General features: G+C 41.7%; 1 protein-coding gene across 1 annotated transcript in view; it reads right to left on the minus strand.

Annotated features, from left to right (window-relative positions):
* The window catches only part of CRIPT (CXXC repeat containing interactor of PDZ3 domain), a 180,151-nt gene that overhangs the window by 17,250 nt on the left and 145,415 nt on the right, over positions 1–17,486 (minus strand). Inside the window, exon 4 of the mRNA XM_078649669.1 lies at positions 5,023–5,126. Coding sequence (XP_078505795.1) covers positions 5,023–5,126 — 104 coding nt within the window. The remainder of the gene's footprint in view (positions 1–5,022; positions 5,127–17,486) is intronic.

Genomic DNA, 17,486 nt, shown 5'->3' on the forward strand with positions numbered 1-17,486 from the left:
TCTAGGAAGGGTTCCAAAGACGATGGAAAACACTAGCAGAGCCCGACTGGATCAGAGCTTAACCAATAAGGCCAGTAACATGGTGGTTACTAGGGAAACCATTAAGACCACCCGTGTAACGGGCAAGTGTAGCATCACGGATATCATTAGCTGTTCAATACAGAATTAATCCGAACAGGGAGGCCGCCGGTGAGCGGAGCACGGTGTACAGAGATTACAGGCTCCCAGATTTAATTTTAACAGAGATCTCTGTACCCCAACAGTTTTATGGAATGCTGTGGGGGCTGCCAGATGCGCAGCAGCCGTCCCACAAACGTTTCCTTGATTTTTGCCCTAAGTGTCCCAGGGGGAGACATGGATAACCCCAGCAGAGGTTTGTTTGAATTTCCAGCATTCCGGGGGCTAGTATTTTTTTTAACAAAGACTCTGGAGTGCAGGGACATCTGTTGGTTTGTCTTACAGCTTAGAAGTAGAAAACAAATCTTGATAAATTTGAGCCGCTTAGTGTACGAAGCTGGCTCTCTATATAGTGTACTAAAACGAAGTACACTGTGCAGAGAGTCCACTGGGTCCCCAATTGTTTTACAGAGGCTAAAGCATATAATACTAACGCTCTCTTTTTTGGTACTGTGGGCCAGAAGCTAGGTTTATCAGAGGGTAGTGCTAAGCAGATGTTGTACTCGCAGAGGCAATAACTTAGACACACACTCAAAGAATAAATGCAAGACTAAATTAGAAAAATACAAATTCTTGGGTTTGAAACATATAAAAAGAACATTGTTTAGAGGTAAGTGTTGCCTTTGTTAATATTCACAGGTAAGTAAAAGTTCAAACCTGTACGCTTTTAAGCACAATACAATCCTATGGTAGGAGAAGTCAAAGCAGCATAAAGGTAGGTAAAGTCGGTTTCATGGGGTTAACCATCAGGGTTCAGAGTTGTATGGGGCCAAGGTCTAAAGTGGGAACCCCCTGAGTTCTACCAGGAGTAGGGGGTTGGTAGCTGGCGTGCTATGATGAAGGGGGGCCACCTGTAAATAGGCTGTGAAGGGAGACTTGCAGGCATGTCCCAGACCTCCCAAATGGGGCTTAGGTCACAAGGGGGCACAGCCACATCATCGAGAACCAGGCCGGGAGGCTCAGGTGCAGAGTGGTTTGGTTGGCTGGGTGCACAAAGATGCACCTCGTAGTCAGGGGCAAACAGCAGGCAGAGGAGAAATCAAGGCAGCTGGCCCACTCATGTAGTGGGTCTCAATGATGCAGACGTCCCTCGACAGCTAATTGGTCCTAGTCAGTGAGAACCCGGACTGGACTCTCACTGTTGGTGTTTGGTGCAGGGCATCGGGTACCCTGGGGGTTCGTGCTGCACGGCTCTGATTGGTCCTGGTGTCTTCACGCTCGGTGGGGAGACAGATCTGACCTTCCAGAGCACGAGTACCTTCTCCTGGTCATCTCGGAATCAATCTGGCAGGGGAGCTGCAAGGCGGTGGACAGGACTCTGCTTGTTGGTGACTGCGGACTGCAGGTGAGTAGCTCCTCTACTCCAAGGTGGACTGTAGGTGATTTTCTAAGTCCTGGCAGGCTACCCAAGGCTTTCCTAATTCTCCAGCTTGCATTATGAGTCACTCTGTCAAGACTGTCGATAGAGGGGTGTAGACAAGCAGGGTTTAACGCCGTAGTCCACAGGTATGCTGCAGTTCTCGCAAGGCAGTGACACTGCTTCGTCCTTCACTTGATCCAGCGAATCAGTTCTTGGGTTCAGGGGTGACAACTACATGCTTAATTTAGGAATATCTAAGGGGAGTGACAGGTAGTCGCCAATGGGCTACCTACCTTAAGCGTGTCAACACCTTCTATATGACCACTTCCTGTGGGAGGTGGGCATAACCCTGACCCTAGAATGCTAATTCGTCCAGAACAAGATGGAGGAATCTGATAAGTCGGGTCCACATCAGCTAGCCCACCCTAGGGGTGGTGCTGGCTGAATGTCGGCACACCTCCTTATCTTACTCATTTTCCCAACTGTCATGCCGCCACAAATTGGTGTCAAGACAAGGGTATGGGCTTCTCCACAAGCTGGAGAGGCCTGCGTCGCATAACAAAGGCGACAGGGCCTGTGAAGCTGTGGTCAGAAACCTGTTTATGATGCCTGGCTGGTCAACACACTTGTAGTCGGTAGGTTTTCAGGGGACACCTTGAAGTTGCTCTTTGGTTGCATTTATTAATAAATCCAGCAAAGGCATCACTGTGGGTTTATTAAGACAAGGTGTTTGGTATTAAACACATCGGAGTACATTGAAGCTATCATGAAGCTGGGGAAGTTGTCATCACAAGTGTCCAGCCCGTGTACTCGTCATGGCTTCCCTGTACACTTGAAATAACTATGGATGAGCTTAGATATCACAGGGACATGTAGGGCACTCGGTCTTAAAGCTGTAAGGCCTGTTGTAGGGGTGACCTACCTATAGGACATGTAGTGCTTTGTAGGCACGGCACACAGGGATGTGTGCCATGTCAACCCTTCATTTTCTCTGCACCAAGACATGCAGGCTGAGATGGCAATTTTATGTGAGCTTGGCGAGGGGTCCCTTTGGGTGGCACAATTCGTGCCACAGCCTTAAGGGCCTTCTTTAGCTCCAGGCCTTAGGTATCAGGGGCACCACTGACTAGGGGCCTACAAGGATCCTTTCCCTCGTTCACGATGATCATGAGGTTGACGACTTAAGTGCGCCGACAGGGGGCAGATCTGGTGGACCCTGGAATGGAAGTCGCAAGTGTGGTTTCCAGTTCTGATGGAACTTTCTTGGGCTTCTCAAATCCATCTACACACATTGCCTCATCTCCTGAGAGATCCATCCGGCAATCCTCGTTCTGTGGTGATGAAAGACGGCCTTCCCCTTATGGTGTGGAGGATTACAGGTCTTATTGGCAAGTCCTGGGCCTTTCGAAAAGTACAGAAGACTTTCTCGCATGGGCTGACGGTACAGTTAAGAGATACCGATCAGCCTGGTCGCGCTGGATGGGTTGGTGCCTGCGAAGGGGTCTGGATCCCGTGGGGACAGACGTTCAGGTCTTCAACTTCCTAGCCTTCTCGCCTCTGAGAGGGGGGGGGAGGGGAGGGGAGGGGAAATCGCTTATTGCTCAATCAACACCTTTTGCTCGGCTATCTCCGCGGGCCATGCAATAGTGCAAGTCTGATTGTAGGGGAACACCCACTGTTCTGGAATGTGTTCTGTGGGATCCTACTGTCCTTCTCCCACCAGAGCCTAGTTCCGTACTTTGGGATGTAAATGAGGTCTGAAAGTATCGACCGGATGGCCAAGCAACAAGTATCTCAAGAGGAAGCAAATATCGGCCAAGTTAGCCATGCTGTTGTGTCTCATCTCATGTAGGAGGGTGTCGGATATCGGGCCCTGGACGTGACAGGGTGGTCCTTCACTCCGGACGGGTTTACCATGTACGTCACTCAGTGTATGAAGAGTCAATCTCAGGTGATGTCCTACCCGCCATTTCTTGATGTTCCCAAGGTATGGGTCGTATGCTGCATCAAGGCTTATGAGGTCATGATAGCGGAACTAGGGCCTCATTGGGAGAAACAACTGCTAATTGGTTTGGTGGATTATGTTGGATACCAAGGTTTTTGGTGAGCATTCAGCACGAGGAGAAATGGCCTCTTAAGTATTTGTGCTAGGAGTCTGCTTGGAGGGTATGCTAAACGTAGTAGACAGGTCGTCAGGTTCAACCCTCGAGAGGTTCTATTTCAAACCAGTCTCCTCCATTGCGGCTCTGGTAGTAGATAAGCTTTGAACTAGCCTAATCCTCGCCTCGGTGTCCTGACATAGAATGAAAAATGTCCAAGCTTTCGAAAGGGAAAGTTTCAATTCTATTAAGGACAGGGAGGCAAGGATTAGCCCTCCAGCTGATGAATCAGGACCCACCCGGGTTCTTGGATCAACGTTTGGGAGTAAGTAAGAAGTTTCCAGTTTCTCTGTAATATCTGAAGGATATTTATGTGCTTGGTGTTGCGGTACTTTGTCCATTAAGTAGCGTTCATTGACATTCTCTGCCTTACAAATCGAAATCTGCGAAGCAAGATTGACGCTTGCTGGGGTTAGCGGCTCGACAGGAGTGAAATCTTCTGAAGCCAGGGTTTGTGCAGGATCAAATCTTCAATGAATGGCTTGATCACAGGAAGATACAGGCAGTTCAAAGAAGGACGCTGGCGATTACGGGGGCTGGTGGCTCCTGATTGTACAGTTCTGTTCTTTGCTGGTACTTCGTGGTTTCCCTGGCATCATGGGAAACAAAGTCCTATCAGGTTGTTTATATTTGAATGGCTGCTGCTGATAGTAAAAGAAGAAAGGTGATGCCTAATCCTTGCCTCTGTGTCCTTAATAGAATTGAAACTTTCCGTTACGAAAGCTAGGAAATTTTTCATTATTAATTGCTTTTTCAAATGATAACTGACGCAGCCTTTTATCATTTACATTTCTTGATGTTTCGTCACTTTTTCAAGGCTATAATTTAATCATAGTCCATTTATTATTATTATAATCTTTTTAGGCCATGTAGTCTTAGTAGCCAAAAGTCACTAAAAAATGCCAATGAACATTATTTAAACTCTCCAAGGTACAACACATTTTATTTTATCGAATGGATGCCTTTAAAATAGGGCAGTGCACAGTAGCTATTGATATTCTTGCCAAATGCAACATGAGTAAGTCACACGGTTCGACTCAACTGTCTAGGGAGTTTAGGTAGTTCCATATATAGAAGAGGAGGTTGGGCTAATAAACGGAAATCCTGGTCAGCATTAGGTTTCTTTTGTTGTAAAAGAAGAAAATTCAGCACAATTTATTGAAAGTAATGCTAATCCTCTTCAATTGCACTGGTAGCAATTAAAACACTGGCCTTAAATTATAAGAGAAAAGATTATTTAAAAAAACAGACAAGAAACTGGAACTTCAGGCATTTACATCATGAAGTATGCATGGAAGTGGAATAGAAATGTTTCACCCTACTCACCCTTTTTATAGGCGCATCCTTGGCAATAGTGGGAACCTGGCTGGTGAACAGAACTTTTGCAGATTCTGCAAATTGCAAACTTATTTCTTCCATAAGGATCAAACCTAGAAATAAAATTAAGAAACAATCAGCCAGAACTATTTTTAAGACAAATCACAGTAAAGGAGAAATAAAAAACCCACAAACAATACCCTCAAGATAATACTTGAGCTCAAACACCACCATATTCACCCAGGGAAGTATGTGCAGAGTTCACTAAGGAGGCATTTACCCTGCTAGACATCAATCTCCACTTTCGACCAGGGACAGGATCTTCTGCATGCTGTTCCCCGGTCCGTGCTCAGGGTGACGAATTATAATCCAACATTAATCCATCCATTTGTCCTTCTCTTACGACTTTATATAGTAGTACCAATAGCAGTACCTCATCTTTAGGGGCCTCTTCCGATCAAGATCACTTTCTGTTCCCAAGTGCTCAGTCTAATATGGAGGTGGAGGCACTCAAGAGGCATTTCTTCAACTATTTTGTTTTGCATTTAAAACGTTTTATCTTCCATTTTGGCCCTCTTAGAGAAATCGGTGTCAAGTTCTGATCATGTGTTAGCTATGTTGTCAATTTTATTGGAGATGCAGAATGTTAATAAGTGTGGGTTATTAAAACTAATTTGAATGTTGTTACCGATAATTATGTTGTAAAGTCTTTGTGGAGGTCAGCCTCCGTAGAGTCCCCTGGAGGGGTGAGGGATGCTTTTCCGAAGTTGATAAACCACTGCAGCATGAGTTGCCGCCAAAAATCGGAGCATACAAGTTGATGAGGACCTTTGCTTAAGCTAGCTGTTTGAGAACATTGGCAGGAAATTTCTCAGACAACTACAGTTGAAATCTTTCCCATGTTTAAAAAAGGGTCCAAAAAGGGGGCAAGTAATATGGTAAGGCAAGCACATCTATAACATAAGTGGTGGTTGGTGATGGTTCTAATGCCATCTTGAATTCCTCGGATAAGCAAAGACTCGACCATGGCAAATCTTGTACATAGAAGGCACCCAAGCAGAGCCCCTGTCAATTGTTCAGATGGGTGCTGCAAAGAAATATCAAATAAAAAAAGATCAGAAGAATCTCAGCATGTAAACTGAAACAATCAAGATTTTCTAGCGGTCTTGACATCTACGTTGCTAATGAGGTGGCATTAAAGACACCCAGGAACAATGTTTGTCTTCCTCCTCGTAATACACATGTTGATACTTGCACCCCAAGTTGGGAGAGAGATTTGGGTTAAATCTAGTTGAATCTTACACCACTCCCGTTGTTTTCCCATGACTCCAACGATTTTTAAAAATTGCCCAGAGTTCTTCAAACGCTCTGACAGTGGAGGAGCTGTTAACCGAAAGTATGTTACCTCCTCTCTTTCCTGATGCTGAGTTTTCGAAGAACTCTATTGCTAATTCATGTTTTGTTGAGGTATATAACAGGGGTAGTCTTTCACTAGCAAAAGCAAATCAGGGCAGTCAGACAAATACCACTGTGTACTCAAAACGATCAAGAACAAGGTACCCTACCTGTTCCTTACAATAAATCCTGTTTTTTGCTTAACCAAGGAGCAAGAGTCTTTATTCCAAGGAGTCTAGCATGGGGAGTGCTGAATGTTTATCTCATGGGGTGATACCAGAGCACAACATGGAGTAAATCTCCATAGATTTTATTTTACTTTATGATGAGTTCTTCAATGTTAATAGAAGTTCTTTTCAAAACTCTTTCAGAGATGGAAGCCCTAAGATTAAAAAAAATTCCAACCTCAATAGTGTTTATAAACTCAATTGCACCAATGACATAATAAAGAATTACTTTTGACTCATTGGTTATCGCAAACATGGTTTTGCAAAACTGTGATTAAAAAGCAGGATTTATGTTATGCCTGTTGTGGAGCGCTCAGAGCCCATGCCACATCAACTGAATTTATTAAGAGGAAATAAGCCAATGGTGGTTGCTGCAGTGGGCCCCGATAATGACTTCAGACAGGGGAAGCATAATGATATTGTTCTCTCATTTGGCAGGAGGGAAGAGAGATAACATAAAAAATCCTAGGTGGTCCTGATGTTAAGCCACAAGCTGCTGAGTCGAAGGATGATTCCCTTAAGTGGAATTGGGTGGCAAGAGTCCTGAACAGCGGTCATCCCTTGTCAAAGAATACGGAGTTGCTGAGGAAGCTCCTGCATGCTGCTTTTGTCTTGGAACAAAGCCGGATTGGGTCATGATAAAGCAAAACTGAATTGTTTTAAGTCTTGTAACCCATTAATGTAATGTTTACAGGAAACCTGGAAATGCACAGATTTTATATTTGCTGATTATTTTGTAATCTCTAGTAATGTAAGGCATTCAGAAAGGGCCCATGCTAATCGGGCGGGTGACTTCACCCAAGAACACTGTCAATTGGAACCAGTAAGTTTTTATTTATCCATCAAATTTATGTTTGTGCTTGAAATTGGCCTCTCAAGATTTTAGAGTTTGGCCATCTTTCTCTCTTTTAGCAAACATGTATATGCCGCCAGGGAAAGATTCTGACCGTCAACTGAGTCTACTTTTTACTTCTGTCTATATTATTAGTTTGGTTGAAGACTGTCTCCTGGCAATCATCTTGAGTGATCTAAATGCAAAGGTTTCTAATTTTACCTATTCTATTTTTATCAATATTGAAAAAGAAGAATTGTGTCCATTCCAGAGAATTTTTAACAAAAAAAACCCACTAGAACAGATAAGTGTGGCTTTCTTTTACTGGAAACCGTTAGAAAGTATAATCTGGCCATTTTGAATGAACGGTCCCCAGCTTGGGAGCTCACCCGCTAATACCTTCCATTCATCCTCCAAGTAGAGCTTTACTCGAATATGTGATAGTATCCTATGAAATGCTTAGGGCTTCTTCGAAATTTACTGTGTTTCCAACTGACATTAGCGATCATAGAGTAGTAGGCGATGTGTCAGTTGCCCTTACCTCAAGGAACTAGCACCTGATAACCTATTAAATAGTGAGATTGCCTTTAATAAGTTGAATGGGCAGATCATTTGGGCAGCTAGGAATATGGAGTCTAAGTTTAAAAATCGAAGACGTATGTGTCATAACTAATAAGATACCATGGGGTTGGCCCCATATTCTCCTTTGAATCTCACAATGCTGATTTTCATAATTTAGGTTCATAGGATAAAGGTGCAAATCAGATGAAAAAGTGTAATCTGAAGGTGTTAAACCATGAAATACATTTCCTGATGAGACAGCACATGCTGTTTTTAAGACAGAAGGGAATCTATTGGTTTAAGCATATTAGAGCAAGACTAAAAGCCCAAGAGCGCAGGAATGAAAGTGATAATAATTGGACTGAGCAGAGGGAGGCTGCAAAGTCTAGAGACTCAAGGAAATGTTGGCAATTGAACATTGCAATACCAGGGTGACAGCGCATGCAATTTCCATTCCTGAAAATGTTTGGGTGGATTACATCTCAATGTTGTATTCTTGTAATTCTGGGGAAGCAGATCCTGTTGAGTTCACTCTAGATGAAAGAATGTTTGTAGTGTATGGTGCTCCATCTCAAGCTGAGATTGTTGGATTTACAAAAAATGCAAGAACATCTGGTGCAATGGGGCTTCACGAGATTCTTATTGCGGCTATTAAAAAGGAGGCGGCAGCTTGGGGTACCTTTCTTAGCCAGATTTTTTAATACGGCTACAAAACTGGAATAATCCCTTCTTCTTGAATGTGTAGTGTCATAGCGGACTGCTTTATTAAAAGGGCCCCAGATCCTCTCCAGTTAGTTTCAGACAAACAGCATTGCTGGATGCAAAAGGTAAACTCTTTGCTAGGATTTAACTTTCCCATTTACAACAATGGGTTCAAGAAAATAACCTCATTCCCCCTGAACAAACTGGCTTTAGGAAGTATCACAGCACCATCAATATTATTGCTGCTCTCCAAGCGATTACTGAGAAATATCAGTTTTCCTGGGGTATGCCAGTACATACGTCCTTCATTGATTTCTCCACAGGGATCAACAAAGTAGACTGATGCAGTGGAGAAAGCTTTTTCGCCTTGGTTTCCCACATCACCTCCTAAGGCTCATTATTGAATTTCATTCTGATACCGGGTGCTAAATCCTTATGGGAGAAACTCCGATTGTATCCCGAAAGGTTACAACTCAAAATTACCTAAAAACAGGGCTGCCTGTTGACCTCCCTATTGTACTTTAGGACAGGTGCAGGCGTGGTCATTCTGCTCGGATGAAGTTTGCAGATGCCCACTTTCTGAAAATAAACATATCTAAAAGTAAACTTTTGATTTTCAATCAGAAAGTTACAAGAACAAGGGGAAAGTGCAGCTGGTATCTAGGGGAAGAGAAATTGGAAAAAGTAGACTCATATTTGTATTCGAATAGTGGACGGAATGAAGACCATGTTAAACTCTGCTTGATTAGGGCATTATCTCAGTCAAATGCGCTAATTAGATTTTACAAATTGTGCGGAAGAAGTTATTTCAGCCACATTTCGTTGTTCTATAAGGTTAAAATTCCCTCCACTAAGTTACGCCCGTGAGGCGATAGATATGAGTCTCTGGCGCTTTTCTGAGTTAATAGAAGGTCGGATTCAGTGACAGATTTGTGGCTTGAACACTGGTAGCCCCTCAAGCTCCTCTCTTGGAGTTTAAAATGTTAACTTTTACTTTTGCACTCGCTGCTGTTCTGAGATGGGGAAATTCGATCTTGGGTGGAGCGGCGCAAACACTTTCGAGCAGCCCTTAAGAGTGTAATTTTTCTCCGTCATAAAGATTAGAGGGCCTTCTATAGGTCATTTGAGTTGGCAAAAGCAACTTTTGGGACTGATCTGAACCTAGGCTCTTGTAGACCCAAATCTCTTTTTAAAAGCCGTATAAAAAAATACCCTTTACAAAATGAGTCAGGTTAGATACATCGCTTTATGTCAGCTAAATCAGGTGGTAGAGAGTAATCTTGGAATTAAACCTCAAACCTATATAACCTGGAATCTCCCTCGCGGACCCGCAGATTGATTCTATCGGTGGGAAAGGATTTGCTTCCCCTACGTGTTATTATGAGCGTTTGAGATAAGGTCCCTGAAAAGGAGAGAATCTGGTAGTTCTGTCAGTTAAATATTCAAATGTTTAATCATGTAATATTTGCTTGTCCTGCTTTGCACAATGCATGTAGTCACTTTCTAAGGCCATTGTTTTTTCAAAATAGATTATTCGTTTAGTATCAGAGGCCCGTAAATGTCTAATGTTTCCACCTAACGATATGATTTGCTACAAGATTTTTCAATTTTTTAATTGTTTTTTAAATCTGTACTGAGTCAGGTTTAGTAAGAATGGTGGTATCTGCAAATTGCTTTTTCTGGCGCAGTTTGACTGCTGCAATTTTACATTTGTTCGGTACTTCTGCATGAAGGAGAGAGGCGTTTATTATGTTATTACAGACTGGATTAATAAAGTCTAAAATAACATGCATAATCCGAAGGGGGCATGGGTCAAACGGAGATCCTGATTTACATGCAAGTATGGCCTGGCCGGATTGTTCTAGGCTAACAACTTGAAAGGCCTGGAGAGACAATCTATCATCACTTAAATTAAAGGGCACTTCTACAGGTGGAACAGGGTGTGCTGGAAAATCATTTTGTAGCTATTGGACTTTCTATTAAAAAAAGTCACCAATGCGATCACAAAGAGACTGTGAAAGGGGAATCTCTTGTTGAAGGATTATAGGGTTGGTAAAGGAATTTACTATCTTAAAGATAGTTTTTATATCTGGCTTAGCCAAATTAAGTAAATTGGTGAAATAAGATTTCTTTTCAGCTTTGATCTGTTGGTGGTAATTTTTAAGGGCCGCTTTAAAAAGGTTCGTTCTGTTTGTATCTTTAACGCCATCTGCGTTCCAGTTTCCTGCAGTGGCTGTGTAGTACCCTTAGGGTTTGGGAGTACCAAGGGGCGGAGGGTTTCTAAGGCGAATTATTTTTCAGCAGGATTGAAGGGGTAAGATTATTGCTAAGAGTGGATAACCCTTGATTAAAGCATTAATTATCCACTGATGCGTCCACTGTTCTCCTGGGCCTGCAGGCCAAGGCTTCTATACTAAGGTCTGGAGAGGTTGCCATATAGTTCCACCTGCGTCTGGTATTATGAATAACGGGGGTGGCCAATGGAGATATTCATGTGCTGAAGCCAAATTTTAAAAGGTATAAACTTATGGTCAGACCAGGTGAGGCTAACTGGGGCATTAACTATGAGGTTCGTGAGATTTGAGCAGATGCCTTCCAGGGCATGTCCTGCAGTGTGGGTGGGTGTAGACATCCACTGATTCAAGCCAAGAGTTTCTACAATTTCCAAAGAAGTTAGTTGCACCCGGGTCATTTTGCACGTCTGGGTGGAGATTAAAATCCCAATGAACAGTAAAATTGGAAAATCTAAGTGTTAACAAACCCATGATATCTCCAATGAAGTCCCCCGTTTGAGGGAGTACAAGCTAAGTTCGTGTAGTGTGCCCAAAAAGACTCCACTGGGAGTCCGCATTTGATGCAGTCATGGGGATGCGTCAATCTCACCAAGCTGCATCAGCAGCGATGTGCTGTACGATGCGTCGATCTTGGGAGGCAAAGCATTCAATCTAATGTGATGCGCAAATTAGACTCCCACAATGGGGGTCGATGCACCGGTTCTTCTACACGCAGACATGAGATACGTTGAAATCCGTGTAGCTAATACCTGGGCCACTTCCAGCGAGCCAGGCAGAGGAGCAGGGGTAGAGACTTTGATAAACCCAAGTCTCAAACAACAGAAGGCAAGTTACAAGCCCTTCAAGCACACTGGAAGAAAAAGGCAGGATTCAGCGTTCCTTCAGCAAAGTTAGAGACCAGCAGGCAGCAGAAGACAAAAATAGGCATTCCCAGTCTGCAGTCCAAAGATGCGTCCTTTAGCAGCACAGCAGTTCTTTTGATGTGGGGTGCCTTCAATGCAGCTCTCCAAAGTGCATAGGTCCCCTTTCAGCCAAGTCCTGTCTGCCATGCTATCTATGGGGCAATCAGCCCTTTGTGTGGGTACAGGAATTTCCAATGTTAACCTATGAGAAAAGTAGGCCTTCCAGTAGTGACAAACGAATTTGGGTGTTTGCCACTATATGGACATGTAAAACATACAAGTATATGTTCTAACGTTTGCTTACACGCTCCTTGCACTTAGGATTAGCTAAGGCCTGCCTTAGGGGTGACATATGTAATAAAAAAGGGAGTTTAAGGTTTGACAAGTCGTTTTAAATGCCAAGTATAAGTGGCAGTAAACTGCACACATAAGCATAGGTTACCCTAGAATTCTGGGTGAATTCGGGACTACTGGACCTATGCTGGGCACGGATCATCCATACGGACGGAACAAACAAGGGATCGTTGCAAAGAGTTACACACCAAATGCGTGACTTCCAGTGTGCTGGAAACTCCACTTAAAAAAATGTTGTTTTACAGGGTGTACTCAAAAGAACTATTTGGTTCCCTGGCACCCTACACAGAGGCTACAATTAATGCATGATGCTGGGCTATGCAGTACTGCACAAGATGTGAATTTAATCCAGGAAGAAACGACAACTTGAGCTATCTGTGTACAATACGAAGCAAATACCAATCAGTCAATGTTTATTTCGGATAATATGTCCTTAAAAACATAAGGTAAATAAAATTCACAAATATGTAAACGGAGTTAAAATCAGAGATATATTTAATTTGGTTCAACATGTCATCTGTACAAATATTCATAAAGCGATACTAAAAGAAATACATATATCAATCGAGGTGGGCAATAATTTTGGATGTATTACAAATCCAAAATGTCTTACTCACTGCCCACACTGAAGTTTAAAATTTCGTTACACAAAAAGTGATTGCAGTTTCTGTGCTGGTTCTTCTAATTCTCAAGGCAGTGGCATATTCTTAGCGCCTATAAAATGGAATTTTGGAACTGTCCGTTTTTTACAGGTTACTCCTAGGTAAAAAAAAGGCGATGATTAACCATTCCAATCTCGATCGAACATGGCGGGCACCTGTCACCAAGGCAGTATTTCTCTCTCTACCGAACACAAAGATTGTTAGTTTGTGAAATGTGAAATCGAATACCTAAATAATTGACCGTGTAACGTGATGTTTTCTAAAAAAGCTTTTAATGATGGAGTGATTTTATGGTCCAAAAATCTGTCGGTTAGACTGCCTAATTAACATTTGTGCAGTTCATGTTCCCACAAATAGGCCTTAAGCTTTTCTTTATTACCAACTTATTTACACTACAAGCCTCAGCAGGAGTTTCCCCAGAGAATGGGCAGATCAAGGCTGTAAAGCAAATGCTACATTAACACAAATGAGTGAGTCCCCTGCTGTCATCAAGAATACAGGCTCAGGGGTCTCTTTACAGGAAACCATGATGGGGGCACAAAACTATATATATATATATATATATATATATATATATATATATATATATATATATATATATATATATATATATATATATATATATATATATATATATATATATATATATATATATATATATATATATATATATATATATATATATATATATATATATATATATATATATATATATATATATATATATATATATATATATATATATATATATATATATATATATATATATATATATATATATATATATATATATATATATATATATATATATATATATATATATATATATATATATATATATATATATATATCAAAACAAAACCCTTTCAAGCATGGAGTGACGTACAAATTATGCAATAAAAGAAGGAGAGAACTCTGGGTAGTTCTCAAGTTTAGGTGGAGAGCAGCTCCTGTTAGAGCAGTCTCAACACCAGCGACACTCTAGATCTGCTCGCCTCAAATGTCTGTTTTTCTATCAAAGTTTTTAAGCATAGGATTAGCACAGTGCTGTCCACGCCGAGATAGAAAAGGACAAAGTCTTTTGCCATAAACTCTACCCAGAGTTCTCTCCTTCTTTTTTTTTGCATAATTTATGCGTCACTCTATGCCTGAAAGGGTTTTGTTTTGACTTATACTGGGTGCTCCCTTTTGTCTGGACAAAGCTATACCTCTCTGAAGAGCTCTGATTAGCTGCTGTAAGTCCAGTTTCAGAGCTAAAGCTGGACCTGAATCCAGATTGGCATTTATTGAACACAACATTTTATTCACTGTAAGAAGCTAGCTGTGTATTCTCACAGCTCTCCAAGATTTTCGCCCAAAAACGAAAAGAGACCAGTTGATAATTAGAAAAAATGCTAGGGTCTAGAGACCCCTTTTTAAGAGTTGAGAAACTAATGCTGATTTGCGAAAAGCAGGTACCACAACCCTCTCTAAGGAGTGGTTACTCACAATGATTATCTAAAGAAGGAAAAAAAAATGAGAAAAAAATGGAGGCTAGCTCTTTATTAATCCTAATAGGAGAGGAGTCGAGAGGAGAGCCAGACTTGATTTTAGAAATTTTAGATATCACCTCTTGCTCTGTGATAAGTCTAAAATTAGACAAGCAATTAAAATGATAAACAGCTTGATCCAGAGTGGTAGTTAGAATTACGCATCAAGCATGAGATCACATGGGGGGCGTGGCGAACAGCCAAAGATTGCGGATGTGTGAGCGTGGAGCTTCGCAACAGGTGTACCATTGTTTTGATCTCCCCATCGGAATGATCTCCCCTTAGCATCTGGACATGCGTACTTCACTGCTCTTGCCCATTTGCAACAATCTAACTTTCCCCTGTCTTTCTGAGCTCCCCTTGAATCTTCAAATGAATTTCATTTTTCTCTGACTTGCAACAATCTAACTTTCCCCTGTCTTTCTGAGCTCCCCCTAAAAATCAATTTCATTTTTCCTCTCACCCCTCTCAAAACTTCTCCAAGCTGCAGTCACACTGTGCTCACTCATGTCTGCAAAACGATCAGTAAAATGAATATTAGTTTCTTATTTTGCTTTAGTTGCCAGGTGAGTTTTTATTCTTTTATTTGTTTTAATGTTCAAAACGTTACCCTTTCTGTTGCTTGAATTTCTAGATTATACTTTTCATTGGCGCTTTTTGTCTGATGTTGCCAGTAATGTGAGCTTATTTATACTTTTTAGTCATGTCGCATTTTAGACAGGTGACTAAGGGGGCCCCCAGAGTGAAGGAGGTGACTAAGGGGGCCCCCAGAGTGAAAGAGGGGTGGGCGCTGCACACAGGGGGTACATGTGGTACCCCCCCACATTTGTATATGCAAATGCTGAAATGCATTTGTAGCATTGTGGCGGGCGGTGCTGAGAGCACCGCCCGCCACAATGCTACAAATGCAGGATGTGCCCGCCACTGTGGCAGGCACATCCTAATGCCCCCCACGGGACCCCCGCCCTTATGGTGGGCGGTCCCAATCCCCGCTAGGATGACGGGCCTAATGGACCCCTTTGTGTTCACTAAATATATCAAAGGCACAAAACATGCTGTCTGCCATCACACTGTCTGCTTTTGTGCTGAGGGTGTTTTAGGGTGAGAGGGTGGGTGAACAGCTGTGAGCAGCTCGTTTGTGATTATTTGAAGTGCAAGGTCTTGAGGTCCTTTTTGAACTGGTGTAGTTTTTTGCTTTGGTGTAGTTGGAGTTCATTCCAACTCTTGCCTGTGAGGTAGGAGAAGGATCTTCCCCTTGCTCTTGTCTTGTAGAAACGAGGGACGGTGGTTACTTCGAGGTCAGTTGAGTGGATGTTTTTTTGGGAGGGGTTGATGGAGGTTCGCTGATTCAGCTATTGTGGTCTGTTGTTATGAAAGGCTTTGTAGGCATGAGTGAGCACCTTGAAGGTTATTCTTCTTTCTATGGGGAGCCAGTGAATGTCATGGAGAAGTTGGGTAATGTGGTTGTGTCGTGAAATGTCGATGATGAGCCTACCTGTGGCGTTTTAGAGAGTCTGGAGTTTGCGGAGACTGTTGCTGTAGTCCATTCTGCTTGTGATGAGTGCATAGGTGATGTTTTTTCAGGAGTCAGCGTTATCCTCTTGAATGTTTTGCAAAGTATGCCAAGGTGTTTGAAGCATGCTGAGGATACAGTGTTGATCTGGCTATTCATTGTTAGTGAAGAGTCAAGTATGATGCCAAAGCTGCATGCCTGGTCTGTTGGGGTGGGTGGTTTTCTAAAGGCGGATGGGCACCAGGTGTTGTCCCATGTGTAGTAGATGCAGCAGAGCATGATTTCTGTTTTCTCTGCGTTGACCTTCAGCCAGCTGTTGCTCATCCAGGTTGGAATGGCTTTCATCCCTTCTTGGAAATTGCTCCTGGTTATGTTGTCTTCCTTGGTGAGTGTGAGGATGAGCTTTGTGTCATTTTTGTATGAGGCAATTTTTATTTTTTGTATTTTTTGTATTTTTGTGAGGATGGTTGTGATGGTGTCTATGTAGATGTTGAAGAGTGTGGGGCTGACGGAGGATCCTTGTGGTACGCTGCATCTGATATCTGTCATTTCTGAGACGAAGGGCAGGAGTTGGATTCTCTGTGTTCTGCATGAGAGGAAAGATCTTATCCAGTCTAATGCTATTTTTCAGATGCCGGCGTCATGGAGCCTATTTACTAGTGTGTGGTCCGAGATGGGGTTTTAAGCCTGCTGAGAGGTCCAGAATGATGAGGGCTGCCGTGTGGCTTTGGTCGAGGATCATGCTAATGTCATTAGTGTCAGTGATGATATAACCATAACACTTGCAATAGACGTACATAATACGAATGTCTGACAAAATATTGAAAGACAAACAAATCGACATACAAAAATATTCGGAGCAATAATATCGATGTAAAAAATATGGACATCCTATATAAAACATGGTAAGTACAAAAATATCGGAAAAAAAATCGATGTAAAAAAATACCATTATAAAGAAAATACAGTTTTTTAAATAATATTTAAAATGAATAGTAATATGCATAATTTAATAAAAAATTTACTAAACATATACATATAATATAAAATATATATACTTAGTAATGTTTTCATAATTATGTATTTTAATAACATAAATAATTAAACATATTATAAAATACAAATTCATCTATACATATAAAATAATAACAAATGAAAATTAAATTATGTAAACCAAATAAATTTTTTTTATTTTCTTTTAATATTTTTAAAATTATTTACATACTACATTAGCTAAAATAATACAAAACATATCAAATAACAGAGGCAATAAAGCTACTATTCCAACTCCAAAAAACACAACAGTATGGAAAGTGTTGGATAGCATAGGGGTAAAAATAACTATTCCAACTCCAGAGACTGCAACAGTAGGAACAATGTTGGATATCGTAGGGGTAAAAATTACTATGCCCACTCCAGAGAGTGCAACAGTACGGAAAGTGTTGGATATTGTAGGGGTAAAAATTACTATGCCCACTCCAGAGAGTGCAACAGTACGGAAA

This window comes from Lissotriton helveticus, chromosome 6 (genome assembly GCF_964261635.1).
Source record: "Lissotriton helveticus chromosome 6, aLisHel1.1, whole genome shotgun sequence".
NCBI classification, from domain to species: Eukaryota; Metazoa; Chordata; class Amphibia; order Caudata; family Salamandridae; genus Lissotriton; species Lissotriton helveticus.